At 34.9% G+C, this 25,211-nt stretch overlaps 1 protein-coding gene across 1 annotated transcript in view; it reads left to right on the top strand.

The window, feature by feature from the left end:
* Nucleotides 1-1,289: 1,289 nt before the first annotated feature.
* Nucleotides 1,290-25,211, top strand: part of LOC149801439 (insulin-like peptide receptor) — a 184,381-nt gene continuing 160,459 nt past the window's right edge. The window contains exon 1 of the mRNA XM_089955571.1: nucleotides 1,290-2,030. Within this exon, the coding sequence (XP_089811697.1) occupies nucleotides 1,892-2,030 (139 nt within the window). The 5' untranslated portion in view covers nucleotides 1,290-1,891. The remainder of the gene's footprint in view (nucleotides 2,031-25,211) is intronic.

Raw genomic sequence — 25,211 nt, 5'->3', positions numbered from 1 at the left:
CCTGCCTGATTATCCAAAACTCTTTTATTTTGTTTTCCTTTAAAAAAGAAAAATAAGGTTTTAAGACCGATGCTGCCTAAATTCAATTGGTGGCATGGGCGCCCACAGCATAGGGGGTCACGTAACCCCCTGGAAATAATATATATATATATATATATATATATATATATATATATATATATATATATATATATATATATATATATATATATATATATATATATATATATATATTCCGACAAGTTTAATCATGCAGATGAAGCTGAAAATATGTCACAAGATTCTGTTCAAAACGCTTAGTAGATATTGGCTTTAGTTTCAGACTGCTTACGCACGGAACTACCAACTAACTCTCCCAGCCGTGACTGACTTAACCCCCCCCCCCCCAAAAAAAAAGATCCTGCGGGCGCCCGTGATTGGTAGGGAGTTCGTCGGACTCGTAATCCAAGTGTTGCGGTTTCGGTGTCCACTCCGGCCAGTCAAGATCGGCTGCCCCGGCGTGTCCCTGGAAACAGCACAAAGTTCCTATTTCCTCGACATGATTCAGCCTCTAATGTGTTACAAGTGCTATTAAAATCAATAAGTCCTCACTGCTATAAAGGTGATCAATTCGATATTTCATAACGAGTTTATAGGTTACGTGCACGTTTCTATCTTATTGTTTATCCTTACTGACTCTACATCACTTCTGAGGGGTCAGTTTAGAAGAAGAGCAAGATGATGATGAGGAAAATGATGCCGATGATGATGATGATGATGATGATGAAAGGGAATAAGAATCAAATGAAAGGAAGAAAAGGAATAAAAGCGTTTAAATGTAAGATGGTCCGGCATTCTTGATTATTGATGTTTGAAAGAATAAAATAATCTATGCTTCACATTTTGCAAATGGTCAGGATATTTTATACTTTCTCGAGAATAATAATTGTGCCTCCTAAACGTCGGAATATGTTTCATTCATCAAGACGGGTCGTCATACAAATGATAGAGCTTTATTGCATTTTGTTTTTCGATTTGTATCAAATTGAATGAATTTGGTCTGTTACAATGAATGGAATAAAATATCCAGGGAAAAATAACAAAACACTGACGTCAAATGCAATTAAGCATAACATTTTGCAGACGGGGCAACGTGACCTTACATTTAATTGCATAATTCATCAATAACAGGTGAAACAGACTATAGAAGGTACACATTACAGTACCGCCAGATAAAGTTCGAAACTAACTCCATAATTACTAGAATAGCTTTGTCATGAATTGACCAATCACCGACGTAGGTTGTTTACATCGTAGTCAGACTTTTTTTCCGCTATGTAGCAATGTACAGTGGGAATGTATGAGATCTATAGGGTATATAACTAAATTATTGAAGATTTTTGGATGCTGATGTTATTATCATAGACTACATTTGAAAGAAGAGATATTCAGCTTCTCCAGAGAGAGCACATCATAACAGATTCATCCCAGGATCGTTGTGGAATACTACCTAGTCGGACCCTAGTCTGACATAACAAGCACAAGAAGTTCAAGGCTATAATAACACGGGAAATATTTTGAAACTAGTCGTAAACATAGTTTTGTGATTAAGTTTTGGATATCTAATGAATATACTTTCTTAATACTTGAATTATATCATCAGGGTCACATCTGCATGCTTCTATGAGTTTGTTACAGCAGATGTTTCACCTAAAATCGGATTGGAATATGTGCGTTGTAGTGTGAATTTCGCCGTTCATTGATAAAACTGTGCAAGAGCCAATGAGCGAGACAACAGCCGGTATGAGTAAACACGACAATCATCGAGTCTGTAGTCTGGGCGCCACATGACAGTATTAATGGAATTTCCGAACTCTAGTTGTGACATTTACAAAACTTAAGACTAAAACAAATGGCCACTTTCAATATTTTCCGTGGAATGTTTCTGTTATTGGTGTTTCTTTGTCCGGTATGGCGGGGGTCACAGAATTTGATCGGAGGGGCCACTGAGGATAATTACTCCCATCCCGGGCGATCCAAGGCCAAGGGAGGTGCGTATCACGTGTCAAGTACCCTATTTATATTTCTTTACAATTGCATAATAGTTTAAAGTGTTAGACTTATTACCTTAGCAATGAATGGTATGATTCACACACCTTGCACCTAACCTTCCCGCATGCGATGTTAAGGTGTAATTTTACATGTGTGAATCTTTTCCTTTTTTAATGTAGGATTTCTTCATATAAATTATAAATAGATGTTGAACTAAATATAAAATCATGTTTTTTAAATGATGCTAGAATATAAAAAAATATTGTTTTTCCTGGGCGATTGACGCAGTTTATGCGGGACTTGAATGTTAGGATTAAATGATCCTTCTCCAGCCATGATGGGTCCGTCTTGGCGAAAATAGGGAGAAGTGAGTGCAGAAAGACCAAACTATATAATATGTAAAATATTCTGTTGTTTTGTGGTGGGTTGGGTTTTAGGTGATATTTTTTCATGTCAGGATTACAGTATTGAAGATTCCCACCATATTGTTTTAGCACCACCATTCCTATAACTGGGAATTGAGATTATGAAACATGAAATTTCTGTGAATTTGTGAAATGTATACTCCTGGTTTGTAACATCATATCTCATAAATAATGTTATATTGTTGCAATTTATTTTATTAAATCTATTTTTTTTAAAGGATAGTATTTGCAGCATATTTACCTGGCACACACAAGTCAACAAGTTGGAGCATTATCCACTGTTCACCACAGAATTTTCCTTTCCATTATAAATGTCATGAAATAGAATGCCATAAAAAGTATTTGATTCATGATAGGTCATGTGGTTGAAAAGGTAATGTGCCCATGGCAGGTGAATCTCAATCCCCCTGCAGAATCAACAGCTCAGAGCAAAAAAAATGGTATCGGTCATTACCAATATGTGTTGTAACCTACTTACTTTATACATACCTTTCACAGGATGTTTACATCTTTACTTGTTTGTATCTTATGTAATTTTTCATGTTAACATTTGTTTGTGGGTTTTATCTCCTGAAAGTTTCATCTTCATATCTAAATTTATAATGATAACCTTGGGTGGTTCTATATAGCCGCTGTTGTGTTATGGTACTGTAATATGGTTCAGGTCAATTCTCCTAGAGTTATTTCAGACCTTTCCATTTTGGCACACTATCTTTCGGGGTCAGTCATGCCCGGAGTTGTTTAAGCATTCTGTATTGAAAATGCTATTATAGGTTAACACTATTACTCCTATTTGAATGACTACACCATGAATAAATGTCAATTGACAAAGGGTATAAGGATTTGACATTATTTATTGGTCAGCCAATTGCATCTAACAATACCCCTCCCCCAGCCCATGTGTATGTGTTGGCAGCTTTCATTTTCTTGTGATTTATAAATCATTGCACCATAATTTTAAATTTGTAGCTCAGCGATTGACTTTGATTATTGTCAGTGTACTTGAATTAAATGATTTAAAAATTTAGGTGATAATCTTTTATCAATGACTGCATTTTGTGGTGCTTGGTTGTGTATGGATTTTAAAGAACAAGTATGTCAGTTTTTGTTTGAGCAGCGATTGCAGACAGATGCAAAGAAGAGTTAAGTAGCTTTATTGTTCATGGATCATAATGGATCAAAAGATTAACACTTTTCAGCAGACACTTTTTGACAATAAAGTAAGATAAAAATTCTCAAAATGCACATCCATGAGTTCAGATACTGTTAATTCAAATGTTTTTTTTTTTTAACCACAAGTAATAAGGTAGCTACAGCATGGTTTCCGTATATAAATGAACATATCTTTACTGGTTATCACAACCTATACATGTAATATTTTATTTTAATATTTTAGTAATTATCATTTTGGTTCTGAGTTTGTGTAAAGGAAATACCAAAATGAAATATGATATTAAGTCATTTGTTTGTTTATAGCTTATTCAGATGTGAGTATTGTTAGGTTGAAACGATGGGGGACCAAAATGGTTCCGGGCAGAATCAACCCAGCATGAATAATTAGCAGGTTGAAATGATTTGTCTGAATCGACTCCGGAGTCCCTGTAAAATGCTGCTAAATATATTCCAGACACAAGAAAAATTATCATACATGGCTTTAAAAATTTTATAAATGAAATAGCAAAGAACAGAGCTGTGAAAATAATTTTAATCATGTTATGTGTCGTGACATTGTTATTTTTGTCATCCATTATCCCATCATTTCAATCTCTTGTTTAGGTTTGATAAGATTTATGTATTTTAATTGATATTAAAATCAAAGAATGTACAACGTTTATTTTAATGGTCTTTGTTTTGTAACTTTTGTTAAGTAGAACCTGTTTTGAAAGACCATCCCTTTTGCCCAAAAATTACGATCTTTCAAGACAGGTGGTCTGTCATAACAGGTCAGAATGTTATATAATTAATAAATCAGTGTACTGAGAACATAGTCTTTCAAGACAGGTGGTCCTTCATGAAAGGTTTTACTTTACCGTCAAGGTGTCTTGTGCTGTAGACACTCTTTCTTGCTCCAGTATGGTAGCATCAGTACTTCCATCAGCAGGAATGGAAAGGAATTCACAGGAATTAACTCATTAACCCCTGGAAATTTTTGTTGTGTTTGTCTGAAATGTGAGTAGGAAACACATTTGGGGGGCTGTTTCTGAATACATCCTAATACATCGACTTCCAACAGATTTTCCATTAGCCTAATGCCTAGTTGTGTTAGAAACATCATTTTCCATTGGTTTTTTTGCTTAACAGACCCATCATTTTTGTATCGATACCACTCTTTATTCCAAATGCCCACTTTATCCTCTGTGTGCAGTTCAGACCAGACACCCTTAGATCTGAGGCCAAAAGGTCTAAAATCTGGACACAAAATTGGATTCCAAGCATGGGCAAATTTTGGGTGGGAAAAAAAACGGGTCCCAAAAATTAGGTTTTTCTTTCTGTATCTTGTAGTGCAACTTAAATGTCCAGATTATTTGGTATCATTGTAGAGCTACATGTGTCTACCTTTCTATAATACCATCCACTTTAGTGTATCATACATGACCTTGATGCTACAGAGCTTGGCAGTAGGCTACTACCTTGTGTCACGTAAACGCAGCACCTTTTTCTCTCAGGACTCAATCAATTTGGGCAGGTTATGAATTCACATTGTTGCTATAAATAGAAATTGATGTCATTTACCCACAAGACCTGGTATGCACCACTGCATTGCTTTCAAGCATAACAAAACTTGCGTACACTGTGATACTTGTGCTAGTGTTCCAGCTAGGGCTTCAAATGACAGGTGCTGACCAGAGCACTTTGAGTGCAGTCTGATCAGACATGGTTTCAAGATCAGGGCACTTCATATGTGAATGGATGTCATATAGTAACCAAAAAAAAAAGAGGAAAAATAAAAAACTTCGACTTGGCATCATTTATTTCTCAAACTATACACTATTTCAAACAATATGTAACTAAAAGCAAGGATTCATTATTATAGGTTATATGTTTTGGGTCTGTTGCTGTCTCATCTCTCCTGGTTTCCTTGGTAGGTTCATTTTGAGAGAATCTAAAACAAATACAAATGATCATTTTACTCTTAACAAGTAGTTACTTTTTGGTTGAAACGTCATTCTTCATAATTGTCAGATCTGTTAATTTCATTAAAAAGGCAAATCAACATTTGTATTCCATTTCATCATTGTACTGACATTGAAAAAGAAATATGTCTGTCTTCATATCGTGTGTTCTGAATAAATTAGTCAATTGTACAATTAATTGACAAGTATTCTTGAAAAAAAAAGAACAAAATTAAATTAAATTGAGGGCTACTGCTCATCAATAATTTTTTCTTTCTACACACATAAGTAAGAATATATAAAAAAAAAAGGCTGCAGTTTTCTGTTTTCATATGCTTTCAAGTAGTACATACCCAACAAAAACAGTTTTAGTTTACCAAGACAACATCACTTGATAATGGTGCAAGGATGGGTATCAAATAGGAATAAAATAAACATTTTGCGCTCGTGAATAAATTGAACATATAATACAAGTACCGAAAACATTATGTCACTTTCCTCTTTTTGCTTAGATCCCGTCTTTGCTAGTGAACTCGGTGTGGTATGCATTCTCTGTGATGATCGCATGCACAATGATGATGAGTCTTAGCAATACAGAATCGAAGTTAATCAGTGGTAGGGCTGTGGCAAAACAGCCAAGAGCATAGTGCCAGAACAGAATTAAATTTCAGAAGCGAATGATGGGGGCACTTTTAAATTTGATAGGGGTATTCAAAGGCATTATAAATGACGGGGTGCTAAAAAAAGTTGGGCAGGGCATAGCACCCCTCAATATGCTTAGCTGGAACAGTGCTTATGCTCATATGTATCTTAAACTCTGCGTGTGTTAATGTATACAAAATAACACTTGAAGATAAAATAGTATTCAAATTTAGTCGATAAAGCATATAAAGACTTGTTTTATATTTGGCAAGTCCTTTAACTTGGGGAGATTAGTGACGTGTTAGCAATGAAGATGTTTGTTTTATTGATCTTGTAGCAAAAACAGTAAATTATAAACCCCATTAAATAATAAACTCATTCAGTCATAATTTGCATCTTTATTTCCATTTCTGGTTTCATTAAAATTATAATTTGTTGGTTTGTTATAGACCTACGCACGTGTTTAACCAGTGGGTAGGTTGGTCCGTTTTTATTTTTCTTCAAGACAAATAGTCTGAATTATGGCAAAAATGAAACCATAAAGATTTATTGATAGATATGTTACAGGACTATTCTCAGACTTCTAAAACATGCAAATCAATCTTGTGCTTAAAAATGAGTTTATTTTGCGTTTAGTAAGTTGTGTAGCATGGAATATTAATTATGAATAGTTTTTACTCAGAAAGTGGAAATAAAATACATTCAGGACAAATGTAAATCACCGGTCATGCCAGGCTTGAATTTTTGGGAGATGCGACTTGTCGTTTTGGACAGACTAGGGAGAAGTCTCTGTAAGTGGGTTTCATTCTTTTAGTTGAATTATGCCCTCTATTTCCCAGTTTGCATATCAGCATTTCATCACATTGGTTTTAAGCTGTACTTTATTTTCAGGTATATGTATATTAACAAACATTCATTACTTGTTTAAAAATTGTCATATTCATATGCAGTGTATTTTGGCCAAATGACTTTAAAAGAGCACAGTAGAAATTATACATTGTAATGAATTTTAACTGTTATAAATAAATAAATTGCTTTATTGTAAATATAAGTTAGTAAAAATGCTTAATCAACTACCCTTAATCAAGAATTTTTCTTTTTTATAAAACGGCAGTTGAAAAGATTTCTGAACTTGTTTGAAACAACCCCTGTGCCTTGTACATTAGAGCAAATGCAAACACACTTTCAGCTCATGCGGTTCATCTTGATTTTTTTGTTGCCAATAAAACATTACCGTAACTATTCAGACAGCACATTGAAGCTTTAACTTCATTATATGAATGAACTAAACTCTTCTTTCCAAATGAATAAATACAGTCAACATGCGAGTGCATCTTCCTTTGGAAACTGGTTTTCATAATGTAACCCAGAAGTCCTGCTAGGATTTTAAAATGGGGAGTTCAGGGCATATATTTTGGGAAAAATAGTCTCACCAGCAAAAGTTGCAATCCCCTCCCAAAAGCGAATTGGGCCTAACTGAGGTGTCTAAATTTCAGCTGAGAAGAACCAGCAGTTGCCATTGATTTTAATTTTCTAAATTCTTTACACCTTTGTTTGTCTCAAAATAATATATCTCTTGTTTGTCCATCAGTGTGAGACTGAATTATGTCAGACCAGGGAAAGGTCCAAGCACTATGCTAGGTATCACAAACTTTCTTACATCTGGCTACTGTTTGATGCGAACTATCAGTGTTAGCAACTTTTAGCACTCTTTTGAATCTCATTACAATCTTCGTCAAATTGCCGTTTAACCCCAAAATACTTATTCAACTTTACAAATGGCATTTTTTCTAAGTCTAAATGTTTCTTGATATTCGAGGTCACATGCACTACTTATTCGGCTACATTTGGAAATGAACGAAAGCTGAAGTTATTCTTTCGATGTACTCTTATAATGACCACATGTACATCACTAGGTCTTTCTGCCTCTGAATTCAATAATTGTACATATCAGCACATTTTCCTCCACTCTACAGCTAGGTGAAGTCTTTGAACTTGCAGCCCAGCTATTGTGTCATGTTCTTCTGATGTACTGTTACATGACAACATGTACATATGGGGATCCCCCTCAGCAGGTTTTTGAAACAGGACTGGCATGCCTTTGAATTTGCCGCCCAGCTATTGAGTGCATACAGAGGATTCCTGCGTAACTGTTTTTCTGCGTCTTGGGTGTAAAAAAATTGTGTCCATACACGTGTAACCACTCATTTTCAAGCATCATTACAGTCCACTGATATAATTACAAATTTAAGGTTTTATTATTTGTCTACTTACTTGTGACCACTCCAGTGGCATAGTGGTTAGAGCGTCCACCTCGGATGCCAGAGGTCGTGGGTTCGATCCCTGGCCAAGTCATACAAAAGACTTACAGAAATGGTACTAACAGCTGCCTCTCAGCGCTCAGCATTAAGAGGTTAGAGTTATGATGGGTCGGCCTGTTGTCAGGATAATGTGACGGGTTTGACATCATGCTACATGTCTGTGGCATGATGCCCAGTGCTAGACATCACTATAAACTGTCACACTGCTGACATCGTAGCGATGTGACTGAAAAATTGTTAAAGCTACGTTAAAAATCCAAATCATACACACTCTACTTACTTGTGATGTTAGGCATTGGTTAAATAGTCTTTGCTTCGCTGCTTTTTGTATCTCAGCAAAAATGAGAAGTCAGAAAACAACATTGACCCTATGGCATTTCTTGAATACAACAAAATAACATCGGCCCATATGTTTCTGACTTGCTTAATTGCATTTATAGGGTAAATCTTCAGTAACATAATATTTAAACATTGCTTTCTATGAAATGTATCATTTCCTTAATATATGTGCCCAAAGGGTTATGAAAACAATCTGATAAAGTGGTACTTGCCAGACTGTGAAGTCTGACATTATTCCCCATTTCAGTGACATATTCACTTAGGATTGAAACTGATTTTTTGAAGAAAATAATGCACAAGTTAAAATATTCAGATCACTGATTCTGTTCTTAACCCTTTACCTCATACAAACGTCTTTGGATGCCTCTACTCCATTCGCATGGAAGCGCCTTTTGATGCCTCTACAAGATTCGCATGGAAGTGCCTTTTGGCGCCTGCTGTAAACATGGCCATTTTGAGCTAGTTTTCGTAGCGCCACCTTCGGGGACCCCCCCCCCCCATTAGATACTACATTCATTTCTGCGAATGACAATTACGTCAGATCACGTGGTCGCTATTCATGCACTGGTCGATATCTGCTATTTAAAGTAACTGGTTCGTAATCTCCAGTCTCCAAAATGGCAGCCACGGATTTCATTCAGTACGTACAAAGTTTTCACGATTAGAATAACAACCACGAAAGATTCAATAAATTAGGTAAAGTCTCTGATATTGATGTAGGCAGCAATTAGTTTTTATAAATTATCAAATTCAGATGACTTAGTGATATAAACGCACACGAAAACCTTGTAAATTTCGAGTATCGGAAATGGCAGCTACAGTTGGTCACGCGGCCTCACTGACACGACGGTGAACGAGTTCTCTCAAGATTTTGAAGCACATAAAAATATTCTTCTGTGAAAAATAATTACACAGCTATAACAATCAGACTTTACTCTTAAATTTTTCCACATATAATATATGTGTACCAAAAATGTAAAATGGTTAAAATTGATGCTAAACGTAACATACACTAAATTGCTTAACAGTTCACAGGCAGGATTTCATTCAGTACTTACAAAGTTTTCACGATTAGAATCACAGCCACGAAAGATTCAATAACTTAGGTAAAGGCTCTGATATTTATGTAAGCAGCAATTAGTTTTTATTGATTATCAAATTCAGATGACTTAGTGATGTAGACGCAGACGAAAAACATGGAAATTTTGAGTATGGGAAATAGCAGCTACGGTCAGTCACACGGCCTCACTGACATGACGGTGAACGAGTTCTCTCTCAATTTTACAGCACATAAAATATTCTTCTGTGAAAAATAATTACACAGCTATAACAATCGGACTTTACTCTTAAATTTTTCCACATATAATAGATGTCCACCTAAAACGTAAAATGGTTAAAACTGCTGTTAAACGTAACACCACTACATTGCTTAACAATTCACAGGCATGGCTATGCGTATGCTGTCGGCTAGGTAACAGGTGTTCTATTTATAGCATGCTGCACTTTGTTACTATGCTCTATGAGGTAAAGGGTTAAAACAAATTGCTATTTAAATACTATTGTTAAAGTTTCGAAACACGAGTTTTTATCATCAGATGATGACTTAAGAAATTGGGCAGTGAAGGTTGCTTACTTACTTGGGAAAGGCTTAATGTTGTTGTTGGGTTTAACGCCATTTTTCAGCACACAATAGGCTATGCATGGCGGCCAGTATTAATGGTGGAGGAAGAACCTGGGGAAAACCCCGGGAAGAAACATCGACCCACTAGAAGCTACTGGCAAGCTCTCTCACATACCCACATTGTCTAAATCCTAGAGTCGAACCCATGCAGACAGAGCACAGAAGTTTCATCTGAATCAAAGGTAACATATTTAAATTAGACCTTGGTTGTAGTAATTTTAATGTTAGAATGGGTGTTTCTGAAGAAGGGATGTTGTTTCATTGTAAATTAATGTAGGCTTGGTTGAATTTGTACAGATGGTGGTCTCATGGCCGCAGCATTTTTTTTCTTCACCATATATTACTATTTTTGCATTTACCTTAAGATTTAGTATTGGTTTGTACTTGTACTTAATAATGCAGCAAAATTTGTTCATGTGCAGCAAGTACTAAGCTGCGTTGGCTATATCTTCTGAACTATCATTTCTGGTAACGCTACTGAGACATGAAAATACATTATCTCTGTGCTATGTCTTGTTATATGTGGAACTGTTTGACATAAATACATATTTTCTGTCCTCCTGTTTATTTATTTTGCTTCTATTTAACATTTTTGATGAAGCTATGGATTTTCCAAGACATAATGTTTTATTTGAAGTATTTGAATAGATTATTTGCCATCTTAGTTGGGGTTTGGTGTCCAAGTTAGATGCATAACAAATATAGTTTTTAAATAAAATATGGTTAAATAACATATAATATTGATATTTCACGTGTATACCTGATCACTGAATACTGGCAAATAGGATAGCTGAAATTAAATATTACAATTTTTCAGAATTTTTAAGTAGGAACAAGTTAGTCATGTGTATGTTCTGTAGATAATGGTGTCCAATTATGCATGTTCATTATATGTCAAGTTCCCGTAATGTCAAGTTTCACATAAATCTTCAGTAAAATATGCTGTGAATTGAGATATTATGTATTATTATGCATGTTTGAGCCTACATCCACTTGTAATTTGTGCAGAAAGAGGACACTAAGTAATATGTGCAGCATTTTTAATGTTTTTCTCGTCATGTTTAAGTTAAATTATGAACCTCTGAGGTTTTATAAATATTCATTAAATACATGTATCATCTCAAAGGTATGCAACCAGTGCACAAAAAATGTTTACATATATGTAACACTTTTGGGAGCCATGATCTCGGCCAAGCACACTTAAATTCTTCAGTCTACATATGTTGGGCAAGCTGACTTACATAACTTGTAAATCCCTGCATTTGAACTAAAATTGTCATCCACTTTCCCATTTTTAAGTAGGTAAGATGGCAGGATCTTAAGTTGCAGCAACACTGCTGAAAGTTTGTATTGATTTGTTTATATTGTCAACTGAAAGATTTGTGAATGTTTAAGTATAAATCCATTCATGCTAATTGTCATGTAAACAACAGATCATTAAAAAATAACTGTGTGTGCTATATTTTGGTATATTGATAACACTTTCAATGGAATCCTCCCAGTGGTTAATTGGAGACAGATGCCTCTTACTTCCAAACACACCTGCTGTAGAAATCTTAGTTCATATTGCTAACAGTTAACACCTACTCCCTTTAAAATTGGTGACATGCATCAATCAAAGACAACCTTTCAGATGGGGATTGTTTAGATTCTGCAAACTCACAAACTGCCAGAGGCTAAGTTAGGATGTAAATGTTGGTGGATCATGGATAAGTACAAATATTATGCTTAAAATGTAACTGATAGTTGCTTGAAAATAATATATTTTAGGACACAGGCCCAAGGTTGGTAACTTAAGGACTCATGGTACTAATTCAATTCCCATAGTAAACCTATGCAAACACCATGATATTAAAAATTCAATGACTTTTAATTTTTGAGTGCTCATGATCAAATCTATATTTATCAGTATAGATGAAACCTGGATGTCAGCTTCTGTGTAGAGGAAAGGATATGGGCCATGGCATTTTCTGGACCTGCATGTGTTTGAAACATGTGCTTTCAATTCCGCACCAATGAGTAAGGTGCTTATTTTAGTAATGAGTGTTCCAAACTCAGGACAGTTAAATGACTGAAATTCCATCAATAAAACAATGTCTATTTTTTTTTTTCACTTACAAGTAGGATAAGCTCTCAAAAGATTCTTTTCTCAACAACATAACTTAAATTATTGACCAATCCTGGTCAGCATAACCCGTATATACTCTATTTTATGTTCACTCATTTCCAGGCTGGTTCCCATTTTTCCATACCATTAGTACCATGTGTCCTTAAATCCTGGCTCATATTACACAAGCCCTGACAAAAATTTCCATTTGCCCAAAATTGCCCTATTGTTCCAGTTGCTGTGCTTCAAATGTGAATAATAAAAATAAAAAAAGATTTGCGTATTCATTCAGATCTTTAAGATGTTTAATATAAAGCAATGTTTTCCTCCGGGTTCTGATAAAAACAGGTAACTGCTTGTTGATTACTACCCGGGTAATAAAATGGACAACTGTTTAACACTGACATAAAAAAATCCAAGTTCAGATCGAGACACAGAGTAATGATTGCAGTTCAAGGCTCCTGTCATGTGTGCATTTATTCATTGCCACAGGGACTTATTGCTTACTTGTCATGTTTAATTTCTCATCTTCATTCACAGCTCTTGTTGCTATACAGTGATCAACTGACCAATGGTGGTTTGCTGAGATATTAGGTTATTATAGGTCAGGGGTCGGCAATCAAGATTATTGGCTTTGCTTTGTGTGCCAACCAAAACCTGTTGAGGTACTACCTGGTGACACGCATGCTGTCTGGTAGACGACCCCTGTACTAACTACTAATCCACATGCATTTTTCCGATTGTAAGTAGTGAAAGTAAATGTACATTTTTCATAGTTTTCTCTCATTATGGCATATAATATTTAGATTGCTCATTTTATGTTTTCCACTTATAATAGTAATAATTACACTTATGCCTATCTTGGCAGTTGGCATATGTGATCCTACAAAAATGCAGTTCAGGTTCACATTTGATATAATTTCCCTTTGATCAGGTACCTGGGTAACCAATTGATGGGTACCCAGTAGAAGGTTCCTAAAATTTTGACATCTCTAGTCAAGAGGTCATCCTGTGTCTAATTGCTTATCAATGTCCTCCTTACCCATTGGATCAGCAGTGCTGATATGCATGTCTTGCTTCATCAGTTTCTTTTTATGCTTTTGATGGGTGACATTTAGTATGTTTAACCAGCTTTGCATTACTCTAGTGTAAGCATGAGCAAGGGACAACTCGATTATTATTTGTTACTTCAAACATTGAACAAGGCATTAGTAATTAAAGGAGATCCGAAAAATTCAAAATACTTTCACAGCTTTTTTTGCTGGAATAAGTTTTGGTTGAGCTTTCCTTTTTATCTCGCCACAAGCAAAGGATGGCCAATTTGAATCAAAGACTCAAGGACAATATTTGATCCCAGCATTACTTATATTACCTCTTTAAACATCCAGCATTTGGCCAAAATTCACAAAAGTACAACTATAAAGTAATCAATTAGATGTTTATTGTGTATATATGCTAGTCATTACTCAGCCATGCAGTGCACTGGTTGCAGCGCTGCTGGAACAGATTGGTTCTGACTGGTTACTGCACATAAATACTATCCAAAATGGTATTTTGTCCTACCTTCATTAAAATGACGTGTATGTTTAAGCCAGGTAAGCACTAACCCAGGAAAAATGAGAGAATCAAGGGTAAGATTTTGCCTGAATTGCCTCTGGTGTAGATGCTGGTTACTGGTACATGTTTGTTGACCATCCAAGAGCTTAACATGAATTCATAATAATGATTCTGTGTAACTGCATTTGTATTTTTTTCCCCGTTAGACAAGAGTTCACAACCTGTTACATGAGATTTAACAACAAATTGTTGTTTCCAGATTATATTTTTCCCTCATTCAGCATTTATCTGCCATTAAATCATTTGTTACCAAGTTAAATTTAGAAAATTGTAAAGTATATTTTTTGGACCCCTAAATCACAAAACATCTTTGGTAATGTCTTTTTTTATATCATTAAAATACATCAGCCAAAAACTGTATTACTTTGTCATAATTCATTTTCCCTTCATATAATATTGAAAATTTTCAATTAAATTACTCATTTGTGCATTTTTTGCCATTTAAGGGCGATTTGGGATATTATTTTTATATTCAGCTTAAATAATACTCGTATCTTTCCCAGGTTCACTTACATTATTATTTCTGATCAGTAAATTTAATGTAATAACAAAAGATTGTCCATAACATTGAGTTCAGTAATATTTAATGCAAGAACCCATCATTGCCCATAACCCACCAAATTTTTTAATTTAAGTTCATAGACATTTTAAAAAGATGGTGTATCAAATTTTGACTGTTTGCTTTTCAAAGGAAGATTGGGCACAGAGTTTTGTCAGTTTACTTTTCATTAGCTTCATAGTTGAAGAAAATTACGTTTCTTTAATACATTCCATGATTCAGGGATATTGTTTCAAAGTATGACTTGCAGTTACCTGAAAACAAATTCAGGCAGAAAATCAATTTTGATGAATGTGAAACATAGAAGGAAATGGTAAAAGCTTTTCTTTCAGAGATTTTATCAATTTTCAGTTTGAAATAATGTTATTATTCACCTCTTAAAAAAGAAACATTTAATTTCATAAGGCTGCCATGACTTGGTTTGGTGTTTTATATCTTGGCAACATGAATAGGTTATTTATTGCAAGGCATTTATAGCCTGATAATACAAACCCATTTGTTTGTACCCCCCTACCGATTTAAATAATGGAAACCTTTAATATAATAAAAAGTGCAAGGAAATTAGTCAATTCATTCATTGATTTATAGTTTCTAACCTGATTTTGAGTAGAGTGGCCATAACACCATCTTCTGTGTGTTTCATGCTTAACGGAAGTTTTCAGTGTAATAGACGGACATGCTTGGATCCATTTCCAGTTTCTGGACAAGTCCATTTTCAGCAAAGTGGTGTACCTTACTACAGATGTACATACATAAGTCGTCTGCTTCCGATATTTACAATGTCGAATCAAGCAGAGGAAAATAATGACAACTACAAATTTGCTCTTCATGTGGATTTAACAAGTGGTTTAATTTCTATGTTCATATATGCAGAGGGATATAATTCCATATTCTCAACGTTATGTAATTTACGCAATGTTTACATAATATACAAGTCAGTGAGGAATAGATATGTTAGCAAGCATTTTTTTTAATGCCAGGCAACCCATAGAATGTTTCTGAGCACAAAAAATTAATTTTAAAAGAACAGACAAAAGAATTGCCAATTTTGAGAATGTTCTGACCATTCCATGGTTGATATCGCTATATGTGATAAAACATGCTATTGTTTAGTACTGATAAAATCAGGAAAGAAGGCAAGAAAATAGGTCTTGCAACCATGGTTCATAGTTAGTAAATGGAAGGAAAAACGAGAGTCCTGTTGTTTCACTTTCTTTTTGTTGAGTGTATCAAGTTTTGCTGATGGATCACAAAGGTAGGCTCATTGAATAAAGCTTTAAAAAAATTTAAGAAATGTCTACCGAGTACCCGTAGATCCTAATCATCGGTCACCTGGGTACCAGATCATAGTTAAATAATATTTTATGTCAGCTGAACTGCTTTGTTGTAGATTCATACATGCTAACCCCAAGAGGGGTATAAGCATAATTATTACTAATACAGGTGGCAGAAGAGTGTAATCTGAGCATTAAAAGATTAATATCTAACTTGTAACATGCCATAATTACTGAAAACCATATGAAAAACATTTTGTTGCTACTTAACATGGATTTGCAGCTAAAATTCTTGTCACAAATCCGCTAAATCTGTGTGGATTAGTTCGAGAATACAGACACCAAACTGAATGGTCGTAAAGTCGTCCACAAATTCAGAATGCTGCATTACATCACTGTCAAATTCCTTTTTCAAAATTTGTAAAGTGCTGTTGATTAGCCCTTTTCTTGATGCAACTTGTTCTTCAGTTAAACAAAATCTGTCTCCTAATATTTTTCAGTCATATAACATCCATCAGTCACATTGATGAAGTCTTTTGCTTAATATTTGGGTGTCATGTTTTTTTTATTATTCAATATAGACTGGTCTGTTACCTGTGTGTGTATAAAAATATAATGAATCTGTGACATGTGGTTTAAAATTCAAGAAACCTGTTTGTTTTCTTGGAAACATGTTATGTGCAGTTACTACAAATAGTTTATAAGGTTACTATTCGACATGTGTGGCCAAATGGTTGCACATGTCAAAAATAAAAGGTCATTAGACAGAGATATATGATGGATAAATGCATGGTAGTGAATAATCGCAATGCATGAGCCTCAAACTGTACTTTATTCAGTGTCTTAATCACTCCTGACTACACCAGATATAACCTTTGATTTGAGCTTTGAAACATTGTTTTATTTTATGTAAAGTAAATAGTTACTCTATGGCCCATTTTATTACCCGCGTAATTATGAATGGGTGGGTACCCAGGTACCCGTTGACAGCTCGGCCAATGAAGAATTATCTTCGTGTGATGCATACAGTCCCCACCACCACCATGTCCACATTTTCTTCCTGATCCTGGTCAAGAAAGCTGTTATTTGACAATTCATCTACATTACTGTAACAATATATATTTTCCTTGACATCCATTTAACACATTAATCCCCGACGAGTTAACGTAGCAGGAGGTAGTAGTCTACTGCCGAGCTCTGGCATCAAGGTCATGCATGATATACTAAAGTGGGTGGTATTATAGAAAGGTAGACAGATGTAGCTCTACAATGATACCAAATAATATGGAAGTTATAGTTGCACTACAGAATACAGAGGGGAAAACCTCATTTTTTTAACCTGATTTTTTTTCTCACCCAAATTTCACCTGTGGTCAGAATCCGATTTTGTGTCTGGATTTTAGACTTTTGGTCTTAGATCTAAGGCAGACCGGTATGAACTGCAGACATACAGATTAACCTTTGCAAAAAGTAGGAAAAGATGGGCATTTGGAATAAAGAGTGGCCTCAAATCGAAAATAATGGGTCCGTTAAGCAAAAAAAAAAGCTCCAACTTTTACCCCTTTGCTCTTGCGCGAGCCAAATAACCAATGAAAAACGATGTTTCTAACGCAACTAGGCATTCGGTTATTGGAAAATCACCTGGAAGTTGATGTCTTAGGATGCATTCAGAAATAGTTTTCAAATGTGTTTCCTACTCAAATTTCAGGCGACAATGACAAAAACCTCCAGGGGTTAATGTGTTACAAAAATGAAGCGTTTTGTTTCTGTGCACATATTTGTATGCAATGCCAGCTGCTAGACCCACTCATTTTAAAATAAAGACAAAAAGAAAGAGCATGAAGTATTTAAGTAATAGTATTATTGAAATGAACTGATGCAAGTAAATAGGATATATTGTTTATTTACATAAAAGAAAGTGATAAGCTTCTGTCAAAAATTGCATCATTTCTTTGCAAATCTCTGATTTCTCAATTCTCCAAGATGATTTGCCTACAAATGTAATCCTTTTGAGTGAATAGTTTAAATCAGACATAGATAAATGCAACAAAATTGTACTTCATATTTTACAGGTATTACATTTTCCAGTTAAAATTGAATTCTTTTGAAATCTCATCTCTTTTTATTGCTGCATTTGGAATCCAAACAAACAACAACTATGGAGAAAAAAAAGCAAAAGTATTGATTAAACACATTGTATATGTACACTAATTAAAGTGAGAACAAAGGTTACAAGTCCTTAATTTTTCAGACCAAGCCACTCCATAAAATTCTGGCATTTAAGTCTCCTGGCACACAAGCTTTTGCAGTGTAGATAATAATTAAATTGCAGATGATGATGAAATCATTTGTGCACAGATTCAGTAATTTTAGATTCATTTCAAGATGTTTATGTGAAAAATCATTGAACTACAGAAGTGGATATCATTTATGATGCTGTACTGAATAAACTAGGATTAAGTGAACAGAGGGATGTTTCCATTTGTCGCCTAGTACTAATATTAGTACCCCAACTTTGTGGACAGGGTACATGAATTTATGTGTATTAACAGAAAAGTTGGGTGTGATTCACACCTGGCATTTTTCAGACAACTACATAAAAAAAATTGAACATGTTCCTTACATATACTGTGTCAAAGGTGGGATAATGTGAGATCCCCACTACTTATGGTGTTTTGGTTATTGTTATCTAGGAGATGACCAAATATGGTGTTATTTCCCTGATTGAGTAATTGAGAATGTAAATTACGAAGTTAATGGATTGAATAATATAGATCTGAGCAGAGATATAGAATAGAACAACCCATATGTAAAATATAATAGTTTAATCAGTTAAATCAACAAAATGAAATTGAACATAACATTTGAATGATTCACCTTCTATTTGAAATAGAGTTATAGAATTTATGCAACATTCATTTAGCCATTCTGTTACACTGATAGCAAATAACTTTCAGCATATAATTGAGTGACTAATCAAACTCAGATGGCTGGCATGTCAGCATCACCCTGTTGCTTCCAGTCTTTTCCAAATTACTATTGTAGATAGGTTGGCATTTCCATAATTCTTTTCCTTCTCACTTGTCCTGTAGCCTCTTCAGGTCTGACTGTAACACTCCCATTGAAGTCAGAATTGTTCTATCTAGACCTCCTTAATAACCATTCTGGAAAATATCCTTTTTTGACACCTGTTTCTTATGGCCCACGATTTCCCAAAATTTTGGCCCTGGTTTGTCTTGGATTTGCCATTTTCCACTACATGACCTTACGTTAACATATCTGTCTCATCATTATCGAACAGACATAATTAAAATTCAGTTATATGTCCCCCCTCCCCCCATGTACTTCAAAAAGTATCTACAAAATTTTGTGCCATTACATGCTGAAAGAAATTAAGTAGTCCCATTATTTAATTCCAGAATTGCTGCATATCATTGTGGATATGTGAAACATCATTTACCATTTGATCCGATATGTAGCTTGTCCACCATATTATTTCATCAGTTAGTTACCTCTGTTTGCAGGCTCTGTGCTATTTATTCTTCTGATTGCTTCTAACAAACTGCATAGGCCCAGATCTGCCAGCTCATTATGTGATGGCGTATTTGGGTCTGTAAAGTTTCAGGTTGGACTTGTCTTATAAGTGAGTATATACGGTAATATGTTGTTCTAGGTTGCAATTAATATTTGTTGTCTGTTTCAGGTGATTCAGGGTAAATACAAAACAGTTTTTCAGTTTAGCTTGTCTGAAATTTTGGACAAACCAAACATACTGTATATACTCACTTACAAGTCGAGTCAAACTGCAAAGAGTACATATCCTTATCTTCTGTAGCATAATGTGTCTGCAGATCAGAGTTTGTTCTATTTTTTTCTACTGATTACTCCTAACAAACTACAGAACCTGATCTGTGGCAAATTATGTGATGGCATATGTTTGTGCAGTTTGCGCTTTGAATTGACTTATAAACCAGTATCGAAAGTATTAATGGCCTTGGCTTTTTGGTGCAGGACTCCCAATAAGTGATTGTTGATTACATCTGTATTGTGTATTTAATGACTTTGTTCACATTTTACCTAAATCAATTCAGTATGTCTTCAGTATTGTATTCTTCAGGAAGTCCACATAACAAAAACAAAGGAACAATTTATTTCAAACATTCAAAAGAAAAACAGCTCAACCTCTCTTAATCTTATGCAGGATGTATGCTCTATGAATAATCTGGTTTCCGGCTTCAAAACCTTTGCTGATTGATTACTTATTTACTTTGATGCACATAATTTACCCTGTTTACATGTGGCAGAAATGTTTCTCTTAATTCTTATTCAAAACAATGTTTAATAAGATAAAGAAAATAGGAAACTTGACTGATAAGGTAAAACAAAATGTGTTTCTGATCAGCTGACTGACTGTTTATCACTGCCAACCCTTAGCACTATTTTCCTGCCATGGTAAACAACAACAAAAATCCTAATCAAGCCAGTTTTGCTCAGTGCTTTATAGTGCTTAATACATATGTACAAATCATACTAATACATATTTTTTTTTTAAAACACCTACCTATCCTAATTTTAAAACCAGTGCCATAGAAAATAAACATTTTTTGGACTCGTGGTGATTACTGAAGTTTTCCAACATTGGAATGATATTCCTTGTAACATTTTCTTAGAAAAAAACTTTCTGCATCTGCTTCATTTGTACACTTTTTACTGGAGTAAAAGTAAAATTGCAGATCGAATTTGCTATATGCAGATTCACAATGCTGCAAAAAATTTAACATTCAGTTTAAAACCTAATTAATATTGGAATGATGCAGAATATTTAAATAATAATAAAACGTGCACAAGATGAGGTTGTAAGTCGTCAGTTATAACCAGGTTGTTTTTTTTTTCTTCCCTTATTGACCTGATGATGATGAGATCAGAACATTTACCAAATATTTGCAACCCTTGAATATTAGGGTTAGTACTGCAACTAAAAATTAAGGGTTCCATTTGGTAAAAAGGGATGAAATATTCTGAATATAAGAGAGATTTAATGGAGAAATAGAGCTCAGGCTTAAAATACAATGCAGTTTTAAACAATTCTGTAGATTTTTTTAATGCATTTTGGCATCAGAATCTGCTTGACATTTTTTATAGCAAGAATAAATGCCAACAGTAATAAAAAAGTATTTGAACCGACAGGTGTGACCTTGTATATCATAGCAGACAGCATTGCAGCCATCCCTCATATTTACATTTTGCTTTAGTGTCATGCAGCATTTACTAAAAAAAACTTCTACTTGTAACTGTCTTCAGTAGGTTTATTACTTAAAAATTCGGATACGGGAGGTTGCGGGTTTGATCCCTGGCCGAGTCATACCAAAGACTTACAAAAATGGTACTTACAGATGCCTCGCTTGGTGCTCAGCATTAAGAGGTTAGTGTTAGGACTGGTCAGGATAATGTGACTGGATGGGACATCATGCTACATGACTGCAGCATTATGCCCCAGTGATATACATCACTATAAACTGTCACACTGCAGACATCGTGGGGCCCCGAGTGGCCGAGTGGTCTAAAGCGCTCTTCGTTACAGATCACTGCCATCTCACCTCTGTCTGCGGCGGTTCAAGTCTAGGATTCAGCCAATGTGGGTATGTGAGAAAGCTTGCCAGTAGCTTCTCGTGGGTTGGTGGTTCTTTCCGGCGTTTTCCCAGGTTCTTCCTCCACCATTAATACTGGCCGCCATGTATAGCCTATCGCATGCTGAAAAATGGCGTTAAACCCAACAACAACAGCAGACATCGTAGCGATATGACTGAAAAATTGTTAAAGCTACGTTAAAAATTTAAATCACACACACACACATACTTAAAAATTTGAAAAATAATTCTGTTCGAGGGAGGATAGTGTGCAATGTACCTGCCGACAGGCGGTGCTGCTAAGACAACAGTTCTTGTAAAGTGTACATGCATTGGTCAGTTAAGTGATGATTCAGATGATCAGATTTAAGTTCATATTAATGATCAAGGAGGTAAACAAGAATTTGGTGCAAAATTTCCACTGCTTCAAACCTTGACACAAATTATAGCGATCAAGTTGGATTTTGAGCTACTGTATTTGTTGGGACGTCATAAATTTATTTTAAAACTAATTTTTTGTGCACTGTATGTTCTGGGACACATCGTTTTTTCGCGTCATAAGTTGTGGGACACCTTTTAAATCATTTGAAAATTACATGTCGAAAAATCACTCAAACATAATATTTATTAAAGAAAACTTAAAAAAAAAAACGCTGTGAGTGTTGTTTGTTTACACTTTCTTCTTAGAGGCAGATTTGCTAAGAACAAGAGCTCAGGTAAGAATGAATCGTTTGTGTATATGAGAATGAGTTCAGCTTTTTCTGTTCTAATTTCTGCTTCAACAAAGTTTAAAATAAATTAAATATCAAGGTTTATTTGCCGTTCGTGTTTGTTACATGACTTATTTTGGCAAGATAATTATTGATGAGCACAGTATAAACTATTCACTGTAATTACATAAAAATATATTCACAGAGAGAGAGAGAGAGAGAGAAAGAGATACCGGTAGATAGTGATGGTACAGAGTGATTGATAAACATGCTAATTCTGAAACCGAATATCTTTTCCATCTAACTTATTGCCATGTGATACTGGTCTCCCACTCCTTGCTAAATGCCCCCATTCATTCAGCTGCTGAGAAAAATCTATTTTTGACCAATTTGCAATGGTTGATTTGGGGGTTTTGAAATGTCTTGCTGTTACTCGAATTCCATGCAATTTTGAGAAATTTGCAACTTCCTCTTTTTGCTTTAATGTAAAATGTTTGCATTCCCTCATCATTTTTGTAGGCATCATCTCTCTCCTGACTGGGGTGTTCTTGTCTTTTTGCAGCTGGTTCATTTTCTTTTACATTACACTCCTCCTCTCTAGCATGCTTTTTTGGTTGACCTTTGGGTCTCTTATGTGAAGCTTTAGGCAATGCATTTTCTTTCCATGCATGAGGGTTGACTGCTTTGGTTGCCTAGTGGTTAGAGAGTCAACCTCGGATGTGGTAGGTCGTGAGTTCTATCCCCGGCCGAGTCATACCAAAGACTTACAAAAATGGTACTAACATCTGCCTCGTTTGGCGCTCAGCATTAAGAGGTTAGTGTTAGGACTGGTCGGCCCAGTTTCAGGATAATGTGACAGGATGGGCCATCATGCTACATGTCTGCAGCATGATGCCCCAGTGCTAGACATCACTATAAACTGTCACACTGCAGACATCGTAGCGATATGACTAAAATATTGTTAAAGCTACGTTAAAAATTCAAATCACACACACACACTTCAAGCACGAGGCAGGATCTCTTCACTACTTGAGTATTGTACTACAAACTTAACAGCGGAGATCTATAATGTGGGTTATTTTGTTTTATTTTTATTCCCATATATATATATATGCTTCATACGTGATAACAGTGACTGTCAAAGTGTTCCATTGTTTCTATTTATTTTCAAAATCCCAGTGAAAACTGGTAGAAAGAAATCAAAGTTGGCTTCCCCATGTCGGCTGACTTTGTATACATATGTATAGTTTAAGAAATCTCCACGCTAAAAGAAATCCAAAGTCATCTTCCAGGGTCGGCTTGCTTTGTGTTTGATACCCTACTGGTAAGTTCAAACAATGAGTTTATGGCTGTTACAATGTGTGTTTATTCAACACCTGGGCATCATTTATACGCCATTGACGCAAACGGATTTTGAGTTCTTCAGTGTAAATAGTATACACAGCATTAACTTGCTTTAATAATACTTTTTGTAACCCATGGAATCAAAAAGATTGTCATTTGTACTCACAGTGAATGTATTTCTAATAATGATTTTAGTTTGCAAGATATTGTCATATTGTTACCCAGGATATAATACATTCTTGGATATTTTGTACCTTACACCATGTCACACATGAATGATAGGTGCTTCCGAGCAAAGGGGTTGATAATCCTCACTCTCTCTCTCATTTCATATGTGATTTTGCAGGATCCAGTTTTCATTCTCATGACATTCAAACCTTTGAGGACAACCAAACATGATTCGTTTCTCAATATTCACATCCATGACCATCGTGTTGTGTTGTCTGACGAAAGCGATAACACTAAATATAGATGCATGTGCTACTTATATAGAGTTCGTTTATATATTTTTCCTGTAAAAAATGCTAATGTCGATCCAAAAAAGTGAATAAATGATAACAGTACAAGGTTAGTTTCTTTCATTTTATTATCAAACAAGTAATTTTTAAAATTTATTGTAATAATTTTTGTACATGTCCCAACATATGCAGTAAATAAGGTAGTCAGTCTAAATGAACTCTGCATTGAAGAATTGACTGGTACAGTAAAAGTAAAGACCACAAGTTTAATACAGGGGTCTCAAACTCAAACCAGCCTGAGGGCCAAATGAGTTCATTTTTTTTATGGCCCAAGGGCAGCACCACTTTTGTTATCTCTCATAACACCTTGTGACATCAACTATTTTGCGGGCCACAGGATACAGCTTGGCCCTGGTTTAATGGATGTAAATTCTTAGGATCATCACATTACATGCCAAGGTATTATTTTCAACATGATTTGAAATGTTGAAATATATACTCTGTATTTGGTATTTATCTTTGTCTAGATTCCTCCCCCTTGTGTGTGTATATGTATATATGTGTGTGTGTGTGTGTATGTGTGTGTGTATATATATATATATATATATATATATATATATATATATATATATATATATATATATATATACCACTCGATAACTCGCGAACCTGCTTATAAAGCTGGGTCCGGCATGGATGTCATTTTTTTTAACCAGAAAATATCCCAAAAATTGATCCCTATTTGTTGAACTTGAAGAAAATCGTGATCAAAATTGGTAACGAAACTTTGATATATCGCTCGTTTTATCGTTGAAAATGATGGATAGGACCTGGAAATTTTTATCAACACTATGAAATATCAAATTTAAAAATAGGTCATACAATTTTTTACATTTTCTTTACAAACGACATTCCTAGTGCGCTGTAATTAACAGTATGTAAAGAAATATTGATCAATGAAAA

Source organism: Sinohyriopsis cumingii, chromosome 4 (genome assembly GCF_028554795.1).
Source record: "Sinohyriopsis cumingii isolate HCF-2022 chromosome 4, ASM2855479v2, whole genome shotgun sequence".
Taxonomy (NCBI): domain Eukaryota; kingdom Metazoa; phylum Mollusca; class Bivalvia; order Unionida; family Unionidae; genus Sinohyriopsis; species Sinohyriopsis cumingii.
The sequence above is the reverse complement of the archived record's forward strand: the minus strand, read 5'-3'. Positions and strand labels throughout refer to the sequence as shown.